The sequence below is a fragment of the Pavona decussata genome, unplaced genomic scaffold (genome assembly GCF_977016875.1).
Source record: "Pavona decussata unplaced genomic scaffold, jaPavDecu1.1 SCAFFOLD_67, whole genome shotgun sequence".
In the NCBI taxonomy this organism is placed as follows: domain Eukaryota; kingdom Metazoa; phylum Cnidaria; class Anthozoa; order Scleractinia; family Agariciidae; genus Pavona; species Pavona decussata.
Genome location: NW_028145486.1, coordinates 1,090,934 through 1,109,829, shown reverse-complemented (window position 1 = coordinate 1,109,829; position 18,896 = coordinate 1,090,934). Strand labels below are relative to the sequence as shown.

Sequence of the window (18,896 nt, the reverse complement as noted above, 5' to 3'; positions counted from 1 at the left end):
ATAATTTATTTATTTTCCAAACAAGTCCAAACAACAGAAAACAAATGGCAGGCAAATGTAAATCAAGTTTTTGTCTAAAGTAGGAGGAATTGGCTTTGGTTCCTGTGTAGCTTAATTAGAGCAAGTTACACACAGATTGAGAACTTCAAGTACAATCAATACAGTAATACAAGTATCTTCATGAAATATGATCAACATTTAATATTTTAATAAGGCTACTAATAATTTCTTACTATAGACAAATATGTCACCTTGCTTCAAAAAGGAACACCTTAACATCATGAAAGGTGTCAGCCATCATGGTTTGAAATGATAGTGAAGTTAATTGTTTGTCTCATGATTGAGTGTTGATCGTGACATTTTGACTGCTATACTGCTGCCCCCAGTTGTTCAAAGAGCGGATAATTTTATCCACTGGATAGGTAGGCGCGATTACCAGCCGCTGTTCGGGAAAATGAGCCCTCACTCATCCCCCTGAAGTCTCTCTTTGGGGAGGATCACATACCGGACCCGGGAGACGGCGGAAATCGAGCCTACTGGATAGGTCACTATGCGCAGATAAAATATGTGCCAGAATTTCCCTACAGCCCGGTAATTTGTGTACAAAGTAGAAGCGTCTGTCTATTAATTAATTCTAAGTATGAGATTACGAGAAAAACTTGCCAAAAGCTTTTGTTGGAGTACATTTTATCTGCTGCATAGCAACAACTGGGGCCTAGTCTTCATTTTGCTGTTCCACCCAAACATTGCCGTCAAAGACAGTTTCTGGGTCCCCAACTTTAATAGAAAATGGCCTGGATCCACCATTGGCAAGATTATCCAGGGCTCCTAACTACAAACTACAAACTGTCTGTCAGGTATCTAGTGTTACACTCATCTTTGCTAGTTCTTCTAAAGTATGTTCATGATGGACTGTTCGTTGTTGTTTATAAACAGGACATTATTGTTCCATAATGCTCAACACGTGCTTGAGGTGGATCAAGAGTACCACATTCTTTGCGTGTTGAATCCTGATGTAAGCACAGCTTTAGGATCTTTTCCATTCATACTTGGTCCATTCATTGGGCCTGGTGTGCCATCTCCACGTAAAACTGCAATGCATTTCCAGTTGTCAAGATAGTTGGCTGAAAAAAGAAAAGGAATCACCTGGTATTATTGAAAGTGGCTTAATAAAATTTGATATTCTATATCCGTTTACATAATTATTTTGAACAAATAGATAAATAGCCAATAGAAATTTCACTCGTCAAAGGGGAATTTTTTGCTGCATCTGCATTCAGCTCATGCCACTGATACTTATCACTGTACAATTTTTCAGTAAGGTCAGTTCACTAAATTAACAATGAGTAATAAACAAGTGCATGTTGTGCAGTTCAAAAGGACATTTTACAGGATTAAAAAAACAACACTCCTTTGGTCAAGAATAATTATTAAAGAAATATTTCTAATTGTGGAATAACAAACACTGGAACTGCAAATTAAGAATTGCTCTAAAAATAAACATGACAGTAAAAATTGTGAAAAACTGGACATCAATTTGATCCCCAAGGTATGCACGTTGTCATTATGCTGAAAATTGAAATGTTATTTGTTCTTGAGGATTTGGGTTTCTCTACATAAGATAGCATAGTTATGACCTTTCATGAATGAAGGTACATGGAAAAACAGACCAAAGGCTTTCCTAAATGAAAATCTTATTTACTCAGATAATATAAGCCTTTGTTTATGTCTGAAAACCAAACATGTTCAATTTTCACTTCAAAGACAGCAACATGCATTGAAGTGAATTTATTGACCCAAACTGAGCACATTTTTCAAAAACTGTAAAAAGAACTGGCCAATTAAAATTATAGTACTGCAAAATTCGCTATGACAGCCATAATTTTTTTTGTGGGGTGGATTCTCAGAAGCACTCAAACATTTTGGAAGTCCGCAGCAAAAGTGATGATATTTTGTAATGGCAGATTCTCTTCTCTATGACAAAACCACAATCTGCCCTAAGAGCGTGATTTCTTTGCTGTGAACTCTCTGATTTCCACTGTTTAACCCTTTAACCTCTTTTGTGCGATTTATCGTTCGCTGGCGAACGATAATTTTACTCACTGGGTACAAGAGGAGAATAGCCTACAGTATGTCAGAAAACAAACAATGCCAGATACAACACTTGATTGAAGAGGTTTCTGGCATTGGCAGGTCAAAAGGAGTACTTTTAACATTCTCTGGCAATTTCTAGTAAACTTAATTTTTGTACTCAAAGAGAGTTTAACACAAGAAAAAATAGGTTAAAAATGCGACATGTTCATATCTGCCTGCGAAACAAATCATTTATTGTATGCAACCCACATTTTGCCAATTATAGTGAAATATCGTGCCATAGATTTGGGGGACAATAAAAGGTTCCCAGCTTAAATTCTCAAGTTACAGCCCGACAACATAATGCATTTTCCTGGTTTAAGGACCAAAACCTACCAGATAACTGCTTGAAGACCTGTGTGAACCAATTCATTGACATTGGTTTTATATAAATTTCTTTTTTTACCATGATAAGAAAATAAACTAAACAGTAAAACCTAAGGAAGAATATTATTATTAGAATGGGGGAAAATCTGGGCTGATACAGGGTAACATGTGATCCAGGTCAACTTACTATACTAAACATTATACAACTCTAAAAACACTTTTTTATTGTACCCAGGAACTTCTTACCTTTCCATAATCTCACACATCCGTCATCTCCAGAGGAGGCCAAAATTGTACCTGTGATGTTCCACTCAACTCTCCAAACCTAACAAAATGACCACATTTTTATAATTTTAACAATTGTGTGGTTAGAGAACATTTCTATCTGAATTGCTTCTTATAGCATCATAATTGTTATTAAGTTGCTTCATATCCCTGCATAGCCAGGACTCTTCTTCATACAGACAGTGCCAAAACTGATGCCTGATTGTATGATCTGAACTTTTGGAAAATCTTTGATTTGACTTGTTACTGAGAGGAGTACATTTTTGCTACAGTTAAACACTGATATAAAATAAAAAGTTGCTGAAAAAATGGAGAAAATTCAGGTGAAAAAAGTTTGAAAGCTGGTCATGCACTCACAAACTAGAGACATGTTTTCTGGATTGTGGCTTGCAGGTGAAAAACATATTCCTTATGAACACATGTTTTTCAAGCTTTCTTGTAACAAATAATACCTGAGATTCATGATCACTGAATTGTGCTGCAAGGCTGATGTCAAGCTTGGTCAAATTTCCCCCAGCGCCACCTTGGTCACTATTTTGTTAAACATAAATTTATTAACAAATAAACACTTCAAATTAATTTTAAATATCCAAGAAATAGAAAACACTTTGAGTTCTTTGTTTCCTGTACGTAAGAGTCAGTGTTACTTTCTGTTATTAAGGGGGTCCCGGACTATCGGCTGACAGTTAAGCCACCGTTACACGTTGAAACTTTTAGCTGAAACTTGTGTGCAACGGCAAACAAGACCAGTTTCACGAAGTGATGTTACACGGTGAAACTCTTGTTTTTTTTTCACCACTGCGACCGTTGCGAGCCGTTGCAGAAGTAGAAAGTAGTTCTACTTTTCATGAAACTTGTCTCGCGACGGGAGTTCGAGAAAGTTTCACAAAACCAACCATGTTACACGGTGCAACGCCTGTTGACATTTGTTTTGCAGCGCCGTTGACACAAGTTTGAGCTAAAATTAAGTTTCAACGTGTAACGGCGGCTTTAACCATGGAAATTTGATGTTCAGCGTGAAGAGAAGCCAAAAGGGCTTAATGAATGCTACTTTTAATAAAGAACATCAAATCTCTAAAGAAGCCTAATATCAGACAGTTAGTTCTGAGATATAAGCATTCTGCTTTTTTAAATTAAAATAAAATGTTTTCCATTTAATTTACTTCCAAATGCAAGTCAGTATAACTGAAAGTTAGAACTCACCATAATTTCATGTAAAAGTTGAAATTACAAAAAAAGGAAAATAAACTTGCAAGATATATTAAATTACAAAAAAAAACTGACAATGAAAGTAACTAGTAATTTGTATGAATTAGAAAACAATCAATGCAAGTTTCTTGTGGACTAATTATATCATCTAGTAGGCATTTTTGCCAGATTCACTGTGATCAAATGAACTCATCTACACCACTTGATAAATTTAAGCCAAGCACAATCAGAGAAAATTTAGTGGTGAACTATAAGCACTCAAAAAATACAACCCATCAAAAATTATTAACTAATTTTGTTTTCATTGTCAGTAGTTCGAGACACCAACACAGCTTTAAATAATCAAACTAATAATTATCTCAGCATAGTGTTAGATAAAGGTTATTTTCCTAAAACTTATTTTGCAGTTGAGAACTGTCATGATATTAACTTAAATCTTTTAAGACTGACTTGTCTTGTGAATTGTACATGTAACTCATCTAATGACTGTATTCTCTCAATAGTCTTATACATGATGTACACAAAATCACAAGACACATCTGAGATCAACTAGCAATCTCACCCATATGGTTTGAGCGTCATAATTCGAACATCCTTGGAAGCAATAGCCAGCAGATGATAAGACCTGGTAATCATGCAAGGAAATGTACAAATGAAAACAATCATTATAAGTTGTTCAAATTTCAAGCTGTACAATTTATCAGAAGACTGCACCTGACCCAAAACCATCAATAAATAAAAGCCTAAATCAATATACTGTGCAGTGTACTTCGTCAGTGCCTTGTCAGCAACTAATATTATCGATAGTCAATAAAATTAAAAAGGGAAGTGGTCAAAACTATGTGTACTATAGTTGACCAGGACCCACCAAACCACAAAATAGATGGTGGTTTCTGCCTGCACGCCCCTTCTCCAACTTCAAAAGATGGTGTCTTTATTGCATAGCCACCCCTCAAACTTCAAACCTCATTTTTCTTACAAGTTTTAGTTTATCTAGCAATGCTGACTCTTGCTAGCTGAATATTTCAATCTATGTCAACTCAAATTTTAAAGGCAACAAAATTTTGTTGGTAACATTCATGAGATAGGGTGGTGTCTTTGATAACCCCCTTCCCCAGACAAGGCAGTTCCTCTTTGAACAAACTTGTTGTGACTAGTTCCCTATGAAATGCTTTTGTTTTTGTCAACTTTCACCGCTGCCTAAGGCCTACAATGTGCAGTGTACTGAGATGACCCCTCTAATAGTTACACTGTACATAATAAAAGTAATTTTTAATTAAATACTGTGAGATTGAGAGGCCTGACATATGACAATTGATGTAAAATGCTGATTATATTCTCAGGGCATATGTTTTCCTTCAAAGACAGCATTTTGAGGTATCCACAGGTTAATTCTTCATCCACAGGACTCTTTTGAGGGGTTTACACCCAAAGACGACTCATTTCAGAGTCCAGTGAGGGGAGTGGGGATGGGGTTTTATCATTGGAGGGAATTTTGCATTTCGAAATTGGTCGGATTTGACAATAAAGTAACACTGCACGTCTAACAGCAACTAACCTAAAATATCTATGGGTTTATCTTTGGGGATGAGGGGGCACTTGTATTACCAGAAGGATTTTAGCATCTGATAGGGGAGGAAGGGGTAAAGCTTATATTCAATTGAGCATTTTATAGTTTAAGGAAATGTAAGGTTTGATTACAAAAGGAAGGATATTATTGATTTAATAATTAAATCAATAATATCCTTCCCTTTATATATTTTTTGCACTAGTTAGTTTTAGAATAACAATACTGAAATACAAACAAAACCATTTTCTTATGCTTGACATGGCTGACTGCAATGAGTTGAGAACGGTTCCTTCTATCACCTATGTTTATTGTGGGTGGAGTGGTTACCTTCAGGTTTAGGTTTAAGGATGCATAACTGAAAACTGCTCTTGACTAGTTAGTACAGTTCTTATCCTATGGAAATTACCTTCCAAGATTTGGAGCAAATGCAACATCATGCACAGCATCTGTAATTGCCATAAGAGTCTCCACTCTGTGCCACTTTCTGAAAATGCAACACACAAAAAACTTTCAATTCCAGAACATAAAATTAACAGAAGGAATACGCCAATATGTAATGCACAGCTATACAATGTCAGTGTTACTAAATAAATACTAATCACAGTTCTTGCGAATATTACTTCCCAAAGTAATGTTTAGTAAACAAGACAAGTGTACAGACCTGCTTGCGTCATTGTACTCGTGTATTTGGACCTTGCCTCCTGCACTGGTGTTAGGATCATTGCTGCCGACAGCCAGCATTGGGGCATGCACTCTAATTAATGAAAAAAAGTCATTATAATCATTGGTTTCAATCGGATTTACTATCTGAGCCTATGAGTAATGCCAGTACTGATGATGTTTTTCATAACAAGCAACATGCAGAATTTCTTGGAGTAAAAAATATACAGTACATTGTTTTCCAGCTGCTTAGAGGGAGGGCACCTGACATGGGAACACAGGTTACACTTGGTTAACAAAACAACAAAAACAGAAACAAAACAAGCTCAGTCCTTGGTACAATGGGAAATAGAATCAATAAATATTAACTTAAGGTTTCTTCCTCATACAGCCCCACAAACAAGCAAAAAACTGCTGAGCAAAGTGCTCAGAGAGTATTTAACTTTAGAGAGACATGCAAGGTCCAGACATGAGCATCTTTGTTTGCATGAATTTGCGAGTTTTTACCTTGACAAGTTCCATGACACACAGCTACAGCTCAGTTTATGTTGGATTTCATTCTATTAGAATAAGGTGGAAGACATTTATTTAAATTGAATTACCACTGTATAACTAGCTACAAAGTAAAGTTAAAAAGAGATACAAAAAGGATGATTGTTGATTGGTTCATTGTCTGATTGGTCAGTTTAATAGCTACTTGATAGTTGATAGAAAAAAGGAATCCAAAAGTTACTGACAGCATATTTTTAAACAACTTTAAGTTTATAGAGCTGACATGACTAGTAGAGTGCTGCCTTTACTCTGACATCTGCAAGGGGTTAGACGTTCTTAAGTCTTCTCGGATAAGGATGATAAACTATAGGCTCCGTCTCACAGTTCTTTCACATAACCTGACTCTGTGGGATGTAAAAGAACCACTAGGGATGTAACAAATCTCTGGCAGTGACCACCCCTAGTATCTATCTCAAAAACTCACACTCACAACTCTTCACTTCATTATAATAATTATTATAATGTAAATTGTGCCACAAGCAGTCTGGCAAAGTCCCTCACACAGTGTTGTAAATTATCCCTGAAAATCCCAAAGAGAGAGTGTGTATATATGTTGTAGGTTAAAATGAATCCAGATGAAAATGATTTTAACCTAGTGGGTTGATTTCTATTTTCCCTTGTTAAGGTTGGGTAATTTACATCTGAAACAAAGAAAACTAGAAATCAACCTAGGTTGAAATCATTATTTTAGCCTGGGATTCATTTTAACCTACAACATATATGCATTAAAGGGTGACAAAATAATGCTAAATGCAATTAAGACACTAACAGTTGTACAAACTTCTAATTTTGCAATGATAAACTCAGTCAACAAAATAATGCAAGCTATGTACCTGCAACTGCCATTGACTTAAATTCATAATATCTGGAGCTTCATAAATTCTGACTGTCCCATCTTTTGAACATGTAGCCTGGAATTGATATAAACAAAACAATAGATTTAATGCAATGATCTCAATACAATGTCTTTACTGGTCTTAAAGTCCCAACATATCTCCGAGGAGACCTCTCAGAATAAGCCCGGGGGTTTCTTGAGGTCTCCTCGCCACTTCTTACTTCTTTTTACTATTATTATTTACTCTAAACTTATGTATTTGTAATCCTAGTCTATTATTCATTGTAACTTTCTATGTTTGTATGTCGTGGTGAATAAATAAATAAATAAATAAATAAATAAATGCAAGGGCCTCCATAGACGAGGAAAACTGTTATCAATAACTTTCTAGTTGTCGTTATCAAAAAGTTATCAATGGCAAAACATCTTGTGTGTGGATCAAGTTATCAACTGCAAATGGTGAAAAATAAAGTCATCAACAATGGGTATACTGTGAAAATTATCAAGTTTAAACAGTGACAGAAAGAAAAACATTCATAAATTATATACATGTAGAAGCAAAGTTCTTGTTAATCTGCAACTGTATTAATTTTCCACAATTTCCTCTTACCAGTTGTAATCCTAAATGTTTCGGAGCAAATTTGACATCTGTTACAGATGTCCTACTATCAACCAATGAAGTCCTTTTCACCTAAAAATAGTAAGACATTTCGCCTTTGAATAACATGACTTGTACTGAATACTTAAGTCAGAAGTTATAACACAAAGTATTAAAATAAAATATAACCAAAAGCAGCACACATCCACCTGCAGTAATTCAATGCTTAAGAAATTTAAATTTCATGATGTGAAACAATAAATTATCGACAACCAAGACAATTCTACCGATAAAACATATATGCATGGCCAACCTCAAAGGTTGTATGCAAGCTCACTGAGAGGGAAAAGTAACAATGAACTGGACAGTAAGCCAACTTGGTACAAAAACTCAAAAATAACGATCTCATTGAAGTTGAGATAATTTTTACTAAAAATGGCATGTACACGTACCCAGTGGCTCTGCCCATGTGATAAGCCATCACCAGACCCTACAACTAAATGTAAAAATTAAATGACAATCACATCCGGAATTTTACAGATCAAATAATACATTAAAAGGTTAAAATAATTCACGTTTTAAGCAAAGAAAACTGCCTCAAGATGAAGAATTTGGACCATGCTCAAAACAATAATGTGACTAATTAAATTAATGCAGATTTCAGTTTCCAGCAGAAGGTAATAATTTAAACTACTCAATAAAGCCCAAACTATACAAAATTATATCAAAATGAGCTTAGAATAGAATCTACACCTAATATCAATCAAGTGAAACTGCTATCATTCTGAGAATGTAGTGTCAGTACCCCCCCCCCCCCCCCCGATGGTCATTTGAAAGCATTCTCCGGTTGAAAAAAAAAAAAAAGAAGTTTGTGCTAAGATCTTTCAGGAACATATACCCAAGAAGATATCAAGTATCTTACAGAAAACATTTTTGAAAATGTGAAAGTTCATTTTCGACCCTTAGTGGCCACTAAAAGGTACACTTTATTTTGAAACAATCGTTGGTGTATTTAAATTTAAAAATTACCTTGCTCTTCCCACACCGCAGCAGTTCTATCAAAAGAACAAGAAGCCAGCACCTGGCCAAACTCAGGATGAGCCCAAGTTACCTTCCACACTGACCCTGAGTGAGTCTAAATATGACAAGAATGCGTCTGAACTAAGTGTACATGTATGTTCTCAAGATATTATTTTATTACAACTGTCACTGACAAAAAACAAATTGTTAAAGTGCCTATGAAGCGAAAATTGTTTTTGTGTAGTTATAAAATTTGCACTTTGAAAAATATGATTCCGAAGTTTTGAGTGCTGGGGTAAGAATTGCGGATTTTACGAACTTTCAAAGTTGGGCTATTTTGCTCTCAAAAATGGTCAGAGGACTGGGTCAAGTGACGTCACTTTGGTGCCAAAAGTTTGTTTACTCTCATTCCGTTCTTGCCGCCAAAGAGGATTGTAAAAGGGGAAAAACATGTCTAGCGATTCTGAAATGAACAGCTTCTCAGACACATCAAGCAGCAACCATGAAGAAATATCCTTTCTTCTCTTCCGCCATGATGAATTGCAATTCTTGGCACCAATATGACGTCAGCGGTTATTGTCATGTGGCATTTTGGCCGCGCAATTCGAATACCATTTTTGAGTGCAAAATAGCTCAACTTTGAGCGCTCACAAAATCGGCAATTTTTTATCCCAGAAATCTCAAACTTTGAAATCGCGTGTTTGAAAGGGTAAATTCTATAACTACAGGTGTGTACCTAAAAGCAATTTTCGCTTCATAGGCACCTTAACTTTAAATAGCAGGAAAAGTAGGAACTGTAAATTCCAGACTGACATGGGATTCAGAGTAAGAGAAAATTAAAATTTTTTGACATTTTTGTGGAGAGAGGAAAATTCTACTTTTATTTGCTGATCTCAGCCACGACTGCATATTGTTATGCCTCTCAGCTCACCATGCCTGTAATCTACATCTAAAGCTGCATAAATACAATATTTATAAGACTTAAATGGCACCCTGCAAACTGACACTCTCTAGATTCCACAGAAAAGGAGGAACAAGGGTCTAACATCACATCTTACTGATTATCCCTTCAGCTGTCATGGGGTGTCTCGTTGCTCACAAAATTAACACCAACTTAGAGCCACTTTTCATTTCAGCCATGTTATGTGCATAGTGACTACATGTACCTTTTGACATGCCAAGCCTAAGTCTTAAATGTAAGCACAATTATTGATCTATTTATGGATAAACTTGACTTTGGGCAATGAATATGGGTTTATTTATCTTCAGGCTGACATGAGGGAATAACAAGAAGTCAATCCGAGATCGATAAATCAATGATTAAATAAAATTTAACACCCTGCAAACATAATGGCCGAATTCTGGCAGAAGTTACGTGACAGAGCCGATTGAAAACGGTCAAATGGTTTGAATTTTCTTGAGAGCCATCCACACATGAACAGCCATTTTAGGTTATTAGTTGTACATTGTAGTTTAAAATTTATCATTACTTTAGGTAAGAACTGGAAGATTTGGCTTGAGAGTTAAAGTGGTCTTTCAACTGTTTATCTAGCACGTCGAAAGATACAGTGTATAGTTGCTATACTCTGCTATGCATGAAACACTAAAAGTGTTTAGTAATACATAAACATTATTTTACACTTATTATATAAACACCTCTGATCTGGCACACGTACATATATTTTTAAGATATCGGGTTCTATAAAAATATCAAGAAACTACATGTAAACCCTGTTGTCTACCAAGGCCTGAGTTATTTATGAGTTATCTCTACATTTACCTGCTTATTTATTTGCCATAGAAACATGAAAGAAATATTACTTACTTTCCAGCTTGCTGTACAGTGCCATTGGCCATCTTCTCCAAGATCCCATACCTGTTTTATAACAGTATGCCGCAACAAATAGACGTTAAATTCTAAATTTTAGTTTGAAAAGTAGTAATAACATTCAAGAGTGTTAAAAATTAGATATGATTATCGCCTATTTTTGCTTTTAAATTTCCTGCACGCCGCCATTTGGGATTTTATGACGTCATACAGTCGCCGCCAGTAAGTTTGTGTAAAACAATATTGGGCAACCATATGACGTCAAAAAATCCAACATGGCGGTGCCCAGGAAGTTTAAAACTGAAAATAGATGATAAACAAATCCTGTTTTATCCAACACCGAATTATAATTTCTATGTTTTCGACTGAAATTTGAAATAAGATTGCATTTTCAACATTTTAACATTAATTTTTTGCAAGAGTGGAGGTTTCCTTTAATATCTATGTTAAATTGCATATATTTTATTGCAATATTTCACAGCCAGTGAACTGTACTGAATGATGTAATTTTACAACAACATGTCTGTCTATGAGTAGGTGTAATATTCTCAAGAAGGTTGTAGACATTCTTATGTTTTCTTATAGGTAGCAGTCCGTTTTAGGATTAATCTATGGTTATCTTGTAGTTATTCCTAGCTTGTTCATTTGTTCTATAACTAAGTTTTAATTCATGGACTCATATATAACCTGGCCTTTGAGCAAAAATGAACTTCTCTCATTTCTTGCTTACCCCTCCCTTTTGGGGAAGTTTCCACAAATTAAATGGAAACCTTAAAGCTCCTTTTAATTTCTGGGCATATACACTGTAGCTTTAAGGTTTCTTTTTATTTTTTCAGAATAGAGCGAAATAATTTATCTAATATGAATTAAAAGATTTATTTATTCACCGAGCTGTGTTAAACGTAACTAATCATGATGGTACCACATCGCACATCCCAACATTTAATACTTTCCACAAAATTTGAGGAGGCTCTGAAAATCATATCTTCATGTACTGTACATATATTTGGGGGCAAATATAATAAAATAAATTCACTATCAGTGACAAAAAAGGAACAGATTGGAATCCTTAAAAAAGTGAAAAACTTAGAAGTCTCAACTCCCGGGCTCAACTACCAAGCTGTCAGCCAAAATTAATTGTAAGCAATGTTCTCATATCCGTTAACTAAAGAAACTGGTCAAAGAATTATGTACATACATGTGATGTGCATTGTCAAATCCTTACCTTAACACTCTGATCACTGGAGCAAGTGGCCATTCGTCTCCCATGATAATCATAGGACACATCATGAATCAAATCCTTGTGCTCTGCGGGAATCTCACGGGCTACAAACATAATTTTCGCGCGCAGCTCAGCTACTGACAACCCCGCGCAAATTCACGCAAAATTAGTTACTTTGACATTCAACGATCCCTCAGATATATCACTGAACAAGTAAAGTGTCCAAATGCTTGTTATAAACGTGTAAGAGAAAGAGAATGAAAGAAAATTTGAAGGATAAACTTAAAACGATAATGAAAACGATACAATTTCAAGACGGAGCACGCCGATTTTCTGTCAGGCCACCGTGTAGTGTCCGCTATGACCTGGACTCCAATGAAGTCATGTGATTAGCTCGTCACCAGGGTCATCTTACTCTGGGGAGTCCGCCAGGGACAAGATTTGTCACAGACCCAAGTCACGTGACCAACTTTGGCCGCCATCTTCAAAGGGAAAAATATTCACGATAAACTTTTTCGGAATCCTTTTGAATCCTCTTTTCGTTATCATTCTTAGTGCTCTGACCCTTTTATACAGGTTTATATAATATCCCTGAAATTATTTAGTTAGGTATTTTATCAACGAAATGGCGGATTTAGACGAAAACGCTCAAGAAAGTTTGTTGGACGCTGCCCTCCACACCACGAAGGACGATGATGCGGTTTTAGGAGATATTGCTGGTGATCCAGCTGTGGATGATTCCTTGGAGGATCCGGTAATCATACCTTTTTAACGTTATTGGTGTTCGCATTAAATACCTGCTAAACCAAAATTGGGGGCCGCAGTTTGTGTGCTTTCCTGCGATACAAAGTTCACCCATCCGTGAAAATTCCATCATATTTCTCTACTGATCTCGGAGTAAACTGTCGAAGAACCCTCTGAAACATCTTAAAAACACGAAGGTAAATTCTAGCTTCCCTATTATTGTCACATCATCACGATTCCGTGTTTAAAGCCTGTTAGTCTCGCGAATTATAATCTAGTACAGTGCCCTTGTTTGGAGAATTTCTTGTCCTTGGAGCTCACACAACGAAACATGTACATGTAAATCTTCAACACGTTGTTGGCTGTCTGTTTAAAGCTCATCATCGGAGACCCAGAGGTAGAGGTAGTTGGTATGAGTGAAAGGTCAAAACAGGCAAGAAAAATTTTGGCTTTTCTTTCTTGCCCATTTTGAAAACCTCTCCCAACTATCAGCCCTTGGGTCTCCAAGGATGGGTAAACCTGGGTGAGAGATGTGATGACATTAGGGAGCTTAAGTGCAGACGTTCGTTAGACACAGATGGCAACAGAAATGTGAATGTTTCCCTTTTTTGCATGGTTTTGCTCCTTACCACGGACAGGAAAATCTCATGTTGATGACTGTGGCTTGACATTACAAATGCAACGGCTTTAAAATGCTCCAAAAAGGGAAAAATTCAATTTCCAATTGCCGTCCGTGGCAGAAAAACGTCTGTGGTTAAGTTCCCTATTGATGTCTTATGGAATAGCAGCTTGTTAAGACAGCTAACTGTTTAGTGAGCTTTAAGATACATCAACTTTTTCTGTGGTGCTTTTAATATGAAGGAACTCGAAGCCATCAAAGCACGAGTAAAAGAAATGGAAGAAGAAGCAGAAAAATTAAAAGAAATGCAGAAACAAGTTGAAGAATCAATAATGAGCCCTACTGCAGCAGGCCAACCAACATGTAAGAACTTTGTGTGCTTAAAAAGGCTGGTTTGTAGGTGTAGAGCCCTAGCCTGGTAATTATTTACATACCCTCCATTGCTAGAGGAGGTCATTCGCATAGCACAAGACAGCAAGCAGTGGAAGATTGGTTTTATCAACAGAGTTTGTAAGGTGATTTGGCCACCATAGAGAGATTCAAATGCTATTAGGGACCTTATTCAACGGCAACAAAACGTCACCTAAAAAATATAACTTTATTTCATTTGTGCTACTTCAAAATTATTTAAACTCGCTCAACTTCTGCAGAAATGGCAAACTATCCAGGAACCAAATTGGTAGGAGTCGCGTTCAAGTTAAGAAAGAAAATGAAGAGTTCACTGTCGTGTGTTCATGTTCTCCACAAAACCTTGAATTTGGTCCTTTCACGTTGTTGTTTTGCAGAGGACGGCAAAGAAATGTACCAAAATATAAAACGCATGTGCAGGTTGATTGTTTTCCGTCATTAAACCTTTTGTTTTGCAGCGTTGTCGTTGTCGCTGCCGTCATCCTATTGCTTCAATCATTAGCCCTTCATCAGAGCAAATCAAATAACTTGATTCAGTAATTAAACATGTAACGTTTGGCAAATTTTATTATCAAGCTAATCTAACTGTATCAAGTTTGATTGGTTCAGTTGGTACTCAAAGAATGTAACACTTTAATCAAGTGGAGTCCAGCAATCAAAGAGTCCTGGTTTGCTTGAAATAGATTACAAGCATTTGGTAATAAGTTCAATTGAAAAGTTTTTTGAACCCAGTATATTGAGTGACTGATGTTTGACTATTTTTGGTTGCTAAATGTTCTATTACTTTTGTTCTTAAAAAGCCCAGTTTACATGTGTATGTATTGTACGTGTGGCATGCATGTTGTGGTTGAATTGGGAAATTTTTGAAACCACTTTAATTTCTATTTTCCTATAATTACATACAGTATTTGTTGCATTCAGCATAGTAAGAACACACTCCTAATACTGATTGGAGCCGAAATTGTATGGAACAAAGTTGATTCAGTGAACGAATGGATCTTGGGATGCTAAATCTGGCATCTCCCACCGATTTTGCAGGGGCAGATGACATCACAACCAACTTAGCAAAGGAGAGAGAGCCTGGTGACATCGAATGCACTCCCTGATCTTTGATTATTACTAGTCTTATCTCATTTAGATTGAAGGAAAACAAATCAAACTGACTGATTGGAATTGTTTTTTTGTTTTTTTTACCATAACCAAATATTAACCACAAATATAAAACAGCTTTGATGAACAGTTGTGTAGACTGTTGGTATTGTTCTTACTTAAAGAACTTTGCCTGGTGAACATCCAGGCCTACAGTTTTTCTGATACCATCTAGAGTAGCTGGTGAAAGTGGCAAATTTTTAATAGATAAACCTTTTACTTTTCCAGTCCCTAAAACTCTGGAAGAAAAAGGAGAAATTGATGCAAGATCAGTTTATGTGGGTAATGTGAGTATTCCAGTTGAAAAATGTGAATCTGCAACATGCATTATTCATTGTTTTGATAAACATCTATGGTGTTATCAAAGTTCAATGGCCCCTGGATCAAAGGTTTGGCAGTACAGGTATATCCTGGTATACATTTCCTAAATGTGTTTTGATATTCATTTTCTTGTAGCACACATTTTGAGTACACTGCGTAATTGCTTCTGCAATACTTGTTTTCGTGAATGTATTTTATCTTATTTATCTCAGGTTGATTATTCTGCAACAGCAGAGGAACTAGAGCAACACTTTCATGGGTGTGGATCTGTAAACAGAGTTACAATTCTTTGTGATAAATTCTCAGGACATCCAAAAGGGTTTGTCGCAATAATTCTTGATACTTTCTATTTTCTGTTGTAATGATCACAGCACAGTACTCACATTGACAATGTTTGCTTTTAATAGCTTTGCATATATCGAGTTCACTGACAAAGAAAGCGTTGACAATGCTGTCAATCTGGATGATTCTTTGTTCAAAGGAAGACAGATTAAGGTACACATGAATTGTATTGTAACTGATAAAACCTGTTACCGCTGAATACGCTACCCTAGAAAGAAAGTTGATGTTACAGGCTATGGGAGAGGTTCCACTGTAGAATCATTTTTTCTATGTTACTGTCTTCACATGAAAAGAGGAAAGAACAGAAATAGTCTTAGCGAAAAGTAAAAATCCTAGCAAAAAGAACAGTAAAAAATAACATTTGAATTTCTCTTTGTAATGTCTGGCATTTGAATGGAATGTTGAACATTTCTCTGGAAATCTTTCCAAAAATGATGCATTGACTGAAAAGAAAATTAAACAATATTGTTACTTTTAAAAAACTTAATGCTGTAGTGTAAAGACAACTAGGGAAATTTCTATGGGAACTCTGAAATCTCCCTATCGATGTTCAAAACTGACAAATAAATTTGGAAACTCTGTTCAAATTTTAACTGGAAATATTGGTGACCATGATGAAGATTGGGTGTAAAGTCTTGAAACATTTACTTTCAACTTTGTATTTGTGTTTTATTTAAACAAAGAGCTTGAGTCACATGAAAGTGCCAAAAATGTTTATTTTCCAGGTTAACCCTAAAAGAACCAATCGGCCAGGTCTCAGCACCACAGACAGAGGTATGGGTCGAGGAAGGAGCAGGGGCCGCGGTATGAGAGGCGGATACTTTAACCCATATGCGAATTACATGCCAAGACCACGTGGAAGAGCAATGTTCAGGTTAGCGTCAGCATATTTCATTTGAGAACTGCTTGTTTTCTGCTTAAACCCTGGCGAGGTGCATGGCATTCCAAGGTGGAAATTCATGTGTGAGGGTGGTATTGAGTGACCAAACAATGGCATGTAAATGCAAATAGCCTGTGTTCTGGAGTTCAAATGGAGAATTAGTACGGGGTTTTTAAATTTTCATTTAATCAGAAATTGGAGTGCATGACAAGAATAATCACATTAAAATTAGTCAGTTTACCAGATTTTGAGCTTCTGTTGTTAAATTGCAACTTTCAAATATTGGAAAAAATTAGAGACCGTATGGATTTTGAGAACGCCATCCCAGAATCAGAGACATTTGTATGGAATTTGGACAACCTCCAACAGGTCACAGTCTGGTTTAATACTATGCAATGAAATGTAACCAAACTTGGCAAACTTACTTATTGTTATGCGATCTTTTTGGCATTGGGGTTCATTTCTTCATATGACCCAATTTGAGCAATGTGCAAACTAGGGCCCAGTCCCTTAATGAACTTCAAAACGGGCACTTGGACACCTTGTATGCAAACTACAGCCCAGTGAAGTGAATGCGAGTCATTGCAAGAGCATGGAAATCCCAGCTAAACATGGTTACAAGAAGCTGCAAGTTGGAATGCAACTACTTGAACTGTAAAATTTTTGCAAGGATGCATTCCTGTCCCAGCAAGTGTCATCTCCCTTATCCCACTGCAGGCTGTATTATTGATTTGCGTTTTCTGTTTCTTTTGCAGGGGTCGGGGCAGAGCTTACTGGTACTCGCCATACTAACGACTGGTAGAAGGGATGATCGCACGTCACATTTCTTTTTGCCTTGAAGTTTCTTAGCATTTCTACTCTTTTCATATTTTTAACAAAGTTTAGTTATTTTTCTTTCACAGGTTTCTTGGCATTTCTCAAGGGACCACTCCGTGAAGTTTATTGGTATTTCATTGAAAGCCATGTGTTCCACCTCTTTTAATACGGATTGTTCCAGAGTAGGTATTGTGATATGGCAAGCTTAGACATACAGTACATGACAACAGCGGGGGATACAAAAGAAAAAAGAAAAAAAGACAAAAGAAGAGGAAAAGAATGTTTGAGAGAGGAGGAAAAAAACATTAAAAGAAGAAAAGAAACTTATATTGAGCAGTTTCAGTTGTGAAAAGATACACCACGTGAAAACGGGTGCAGAACGGTTGAGTTGTGAGAGAAAATATAAATGGAAATAGGGAGTTATAACTTATGTGTACCTTATGGAGCTTTGTATCAGTGCATTCAACTGATATGCATTCTGACTCTTTTTTTAGAAAACATCAATAAAGATTTTTGTAAAAATGTACCTCCTTGGTTGTTGTTTGCTCGAGATGCACTTTTAAATTAATCTGTAACAAAGATGCTGACTGCTTACAATATAAATACCATGAACGCTTTGATTTTACTTTGAGATGACAATGTTCATACACTGTAGTTGATTTTCAAATAAGACCTCAAAGTGTTTTTGATGTAGTAGGGTTCTCCTCTAGAATATCCTAGTTGCTGACTTTTGAGAATACCCTTCCAATGTTCTTCACAAATTGTGCATCCATCTCGAACATATGTTTCGTAACATATCTACGAGAACTTTATTTTATCTTCACCTTATATGGTACTCTTGTGTCAATTTGAGCAATTTTGAGCATATGTCATATGTGGGTTGAGTTTGTTGTTGGTTCTCGTCCCTGCTCCGAGGGTTTTTCTCCGGGTACTCCGGTTTTCCTCCCTCCACAAAAACCAACATTTCCAAATTCCAATTCGACCTGGAAACAGTGGAAAGAAGAGCCACCCTGTGGATTCCACTGAAATTCCCATTTATTTTTTTTTTTTTAATTTTATTTTTATATGCGTGGGGCAAGTTCACTCGTTTGAGGCACGAGTGAAGTTCGAGTCATGAGCCAAGTTCCAGTCAGGTTCCTTTCTTTACTTCCTTTTGTTTTGTTTTTGTCTCGATAACTTTGTGTGATTCTTTCTTTGATAATGATGTGCATGCCAAGTGCTTTTCGAAAGATTTTAAAACATGAACAAGATATTTTCCATCTTGTCCCGATCGCTAGAGTTCATGGTTGGTAGCAGTTTTTTAAACGAAATTAAGCCAATTTCTCATTCGTCTCGCCATCTATGATTTCCTGGAAAGGGTTTGTCCAGTGCTGGTGGT

The 18,896-nt window shown here is 36.3% G+C and overlaps 2 protein-coding genes across 2 annotated transcripts; one reads left to right on the top strand and one right to left on the bottom strand.

The window, feature by feature from the left end:
- Window positions 1–25: 25 nt before the first annotated feature.
- Window positions 26–12,559, bottom strand: LOC146477959 (nucleoporin SEH1-like). The gene is made up of 13 exons (XM_085112668.1): window positions 12,243–12,559; window positions 11,015–11,065; window positions 9,199–9,304; window positions 8,622–8,665; window positions 8,182–8,262; window positions 7,570–7,647; window positions 6,692–6,744; window positions 6,186–6,278; window positions 5,931–6,008; window positions 4,517–4,579; window positions 3,198–3,276; window positions 2,707–2,785; window positions 26–1,124 (listed from the first exon to the last, which is right to left on the bottom strand). The coding sequence occupies exons 1-13, from the start codon at window positions 12,351–12,353 to the stop codon at window positions 979–981; spliced, it is 1,062 nt and encodes a 353-aa protein (XP_084968794.1). The 5' UTR covers window positions 12,354–12,559; the 3' UTR covers window positions 26–978.
- A 151-nt stretch (window positions 12,560–12,710) lies between these two features.
- LOC146477958 (polyadenylate-binding protein 2-like) lies at window positions 12,711–18,044 on the top strand. The gene is made up of 7 exons (XM_085112685.1): window positions 12,711–12,993; window positions 13,845–13,965; window positions 15,388–15,446; window positions 15,693–15,799; window positions 15,888–15,975; window positions 16,548–16,696; window positions 17,458–18,044. The coding sequence occupies exons 1-7, from the start codon at window positions 12,865–12,867 to the stop codon at window positions 17,492–17,494; spliced, it is 690 nt and encodes a 229-aa protein (XP_084968811.1). The 5' UTR covers window positions 12,711–12,864; the 3' UTR covers window positions 17,495–18,044.
- The last annotated feature ends 852 nt before the right edge of the window (window positions 18,045–18,896 follow it).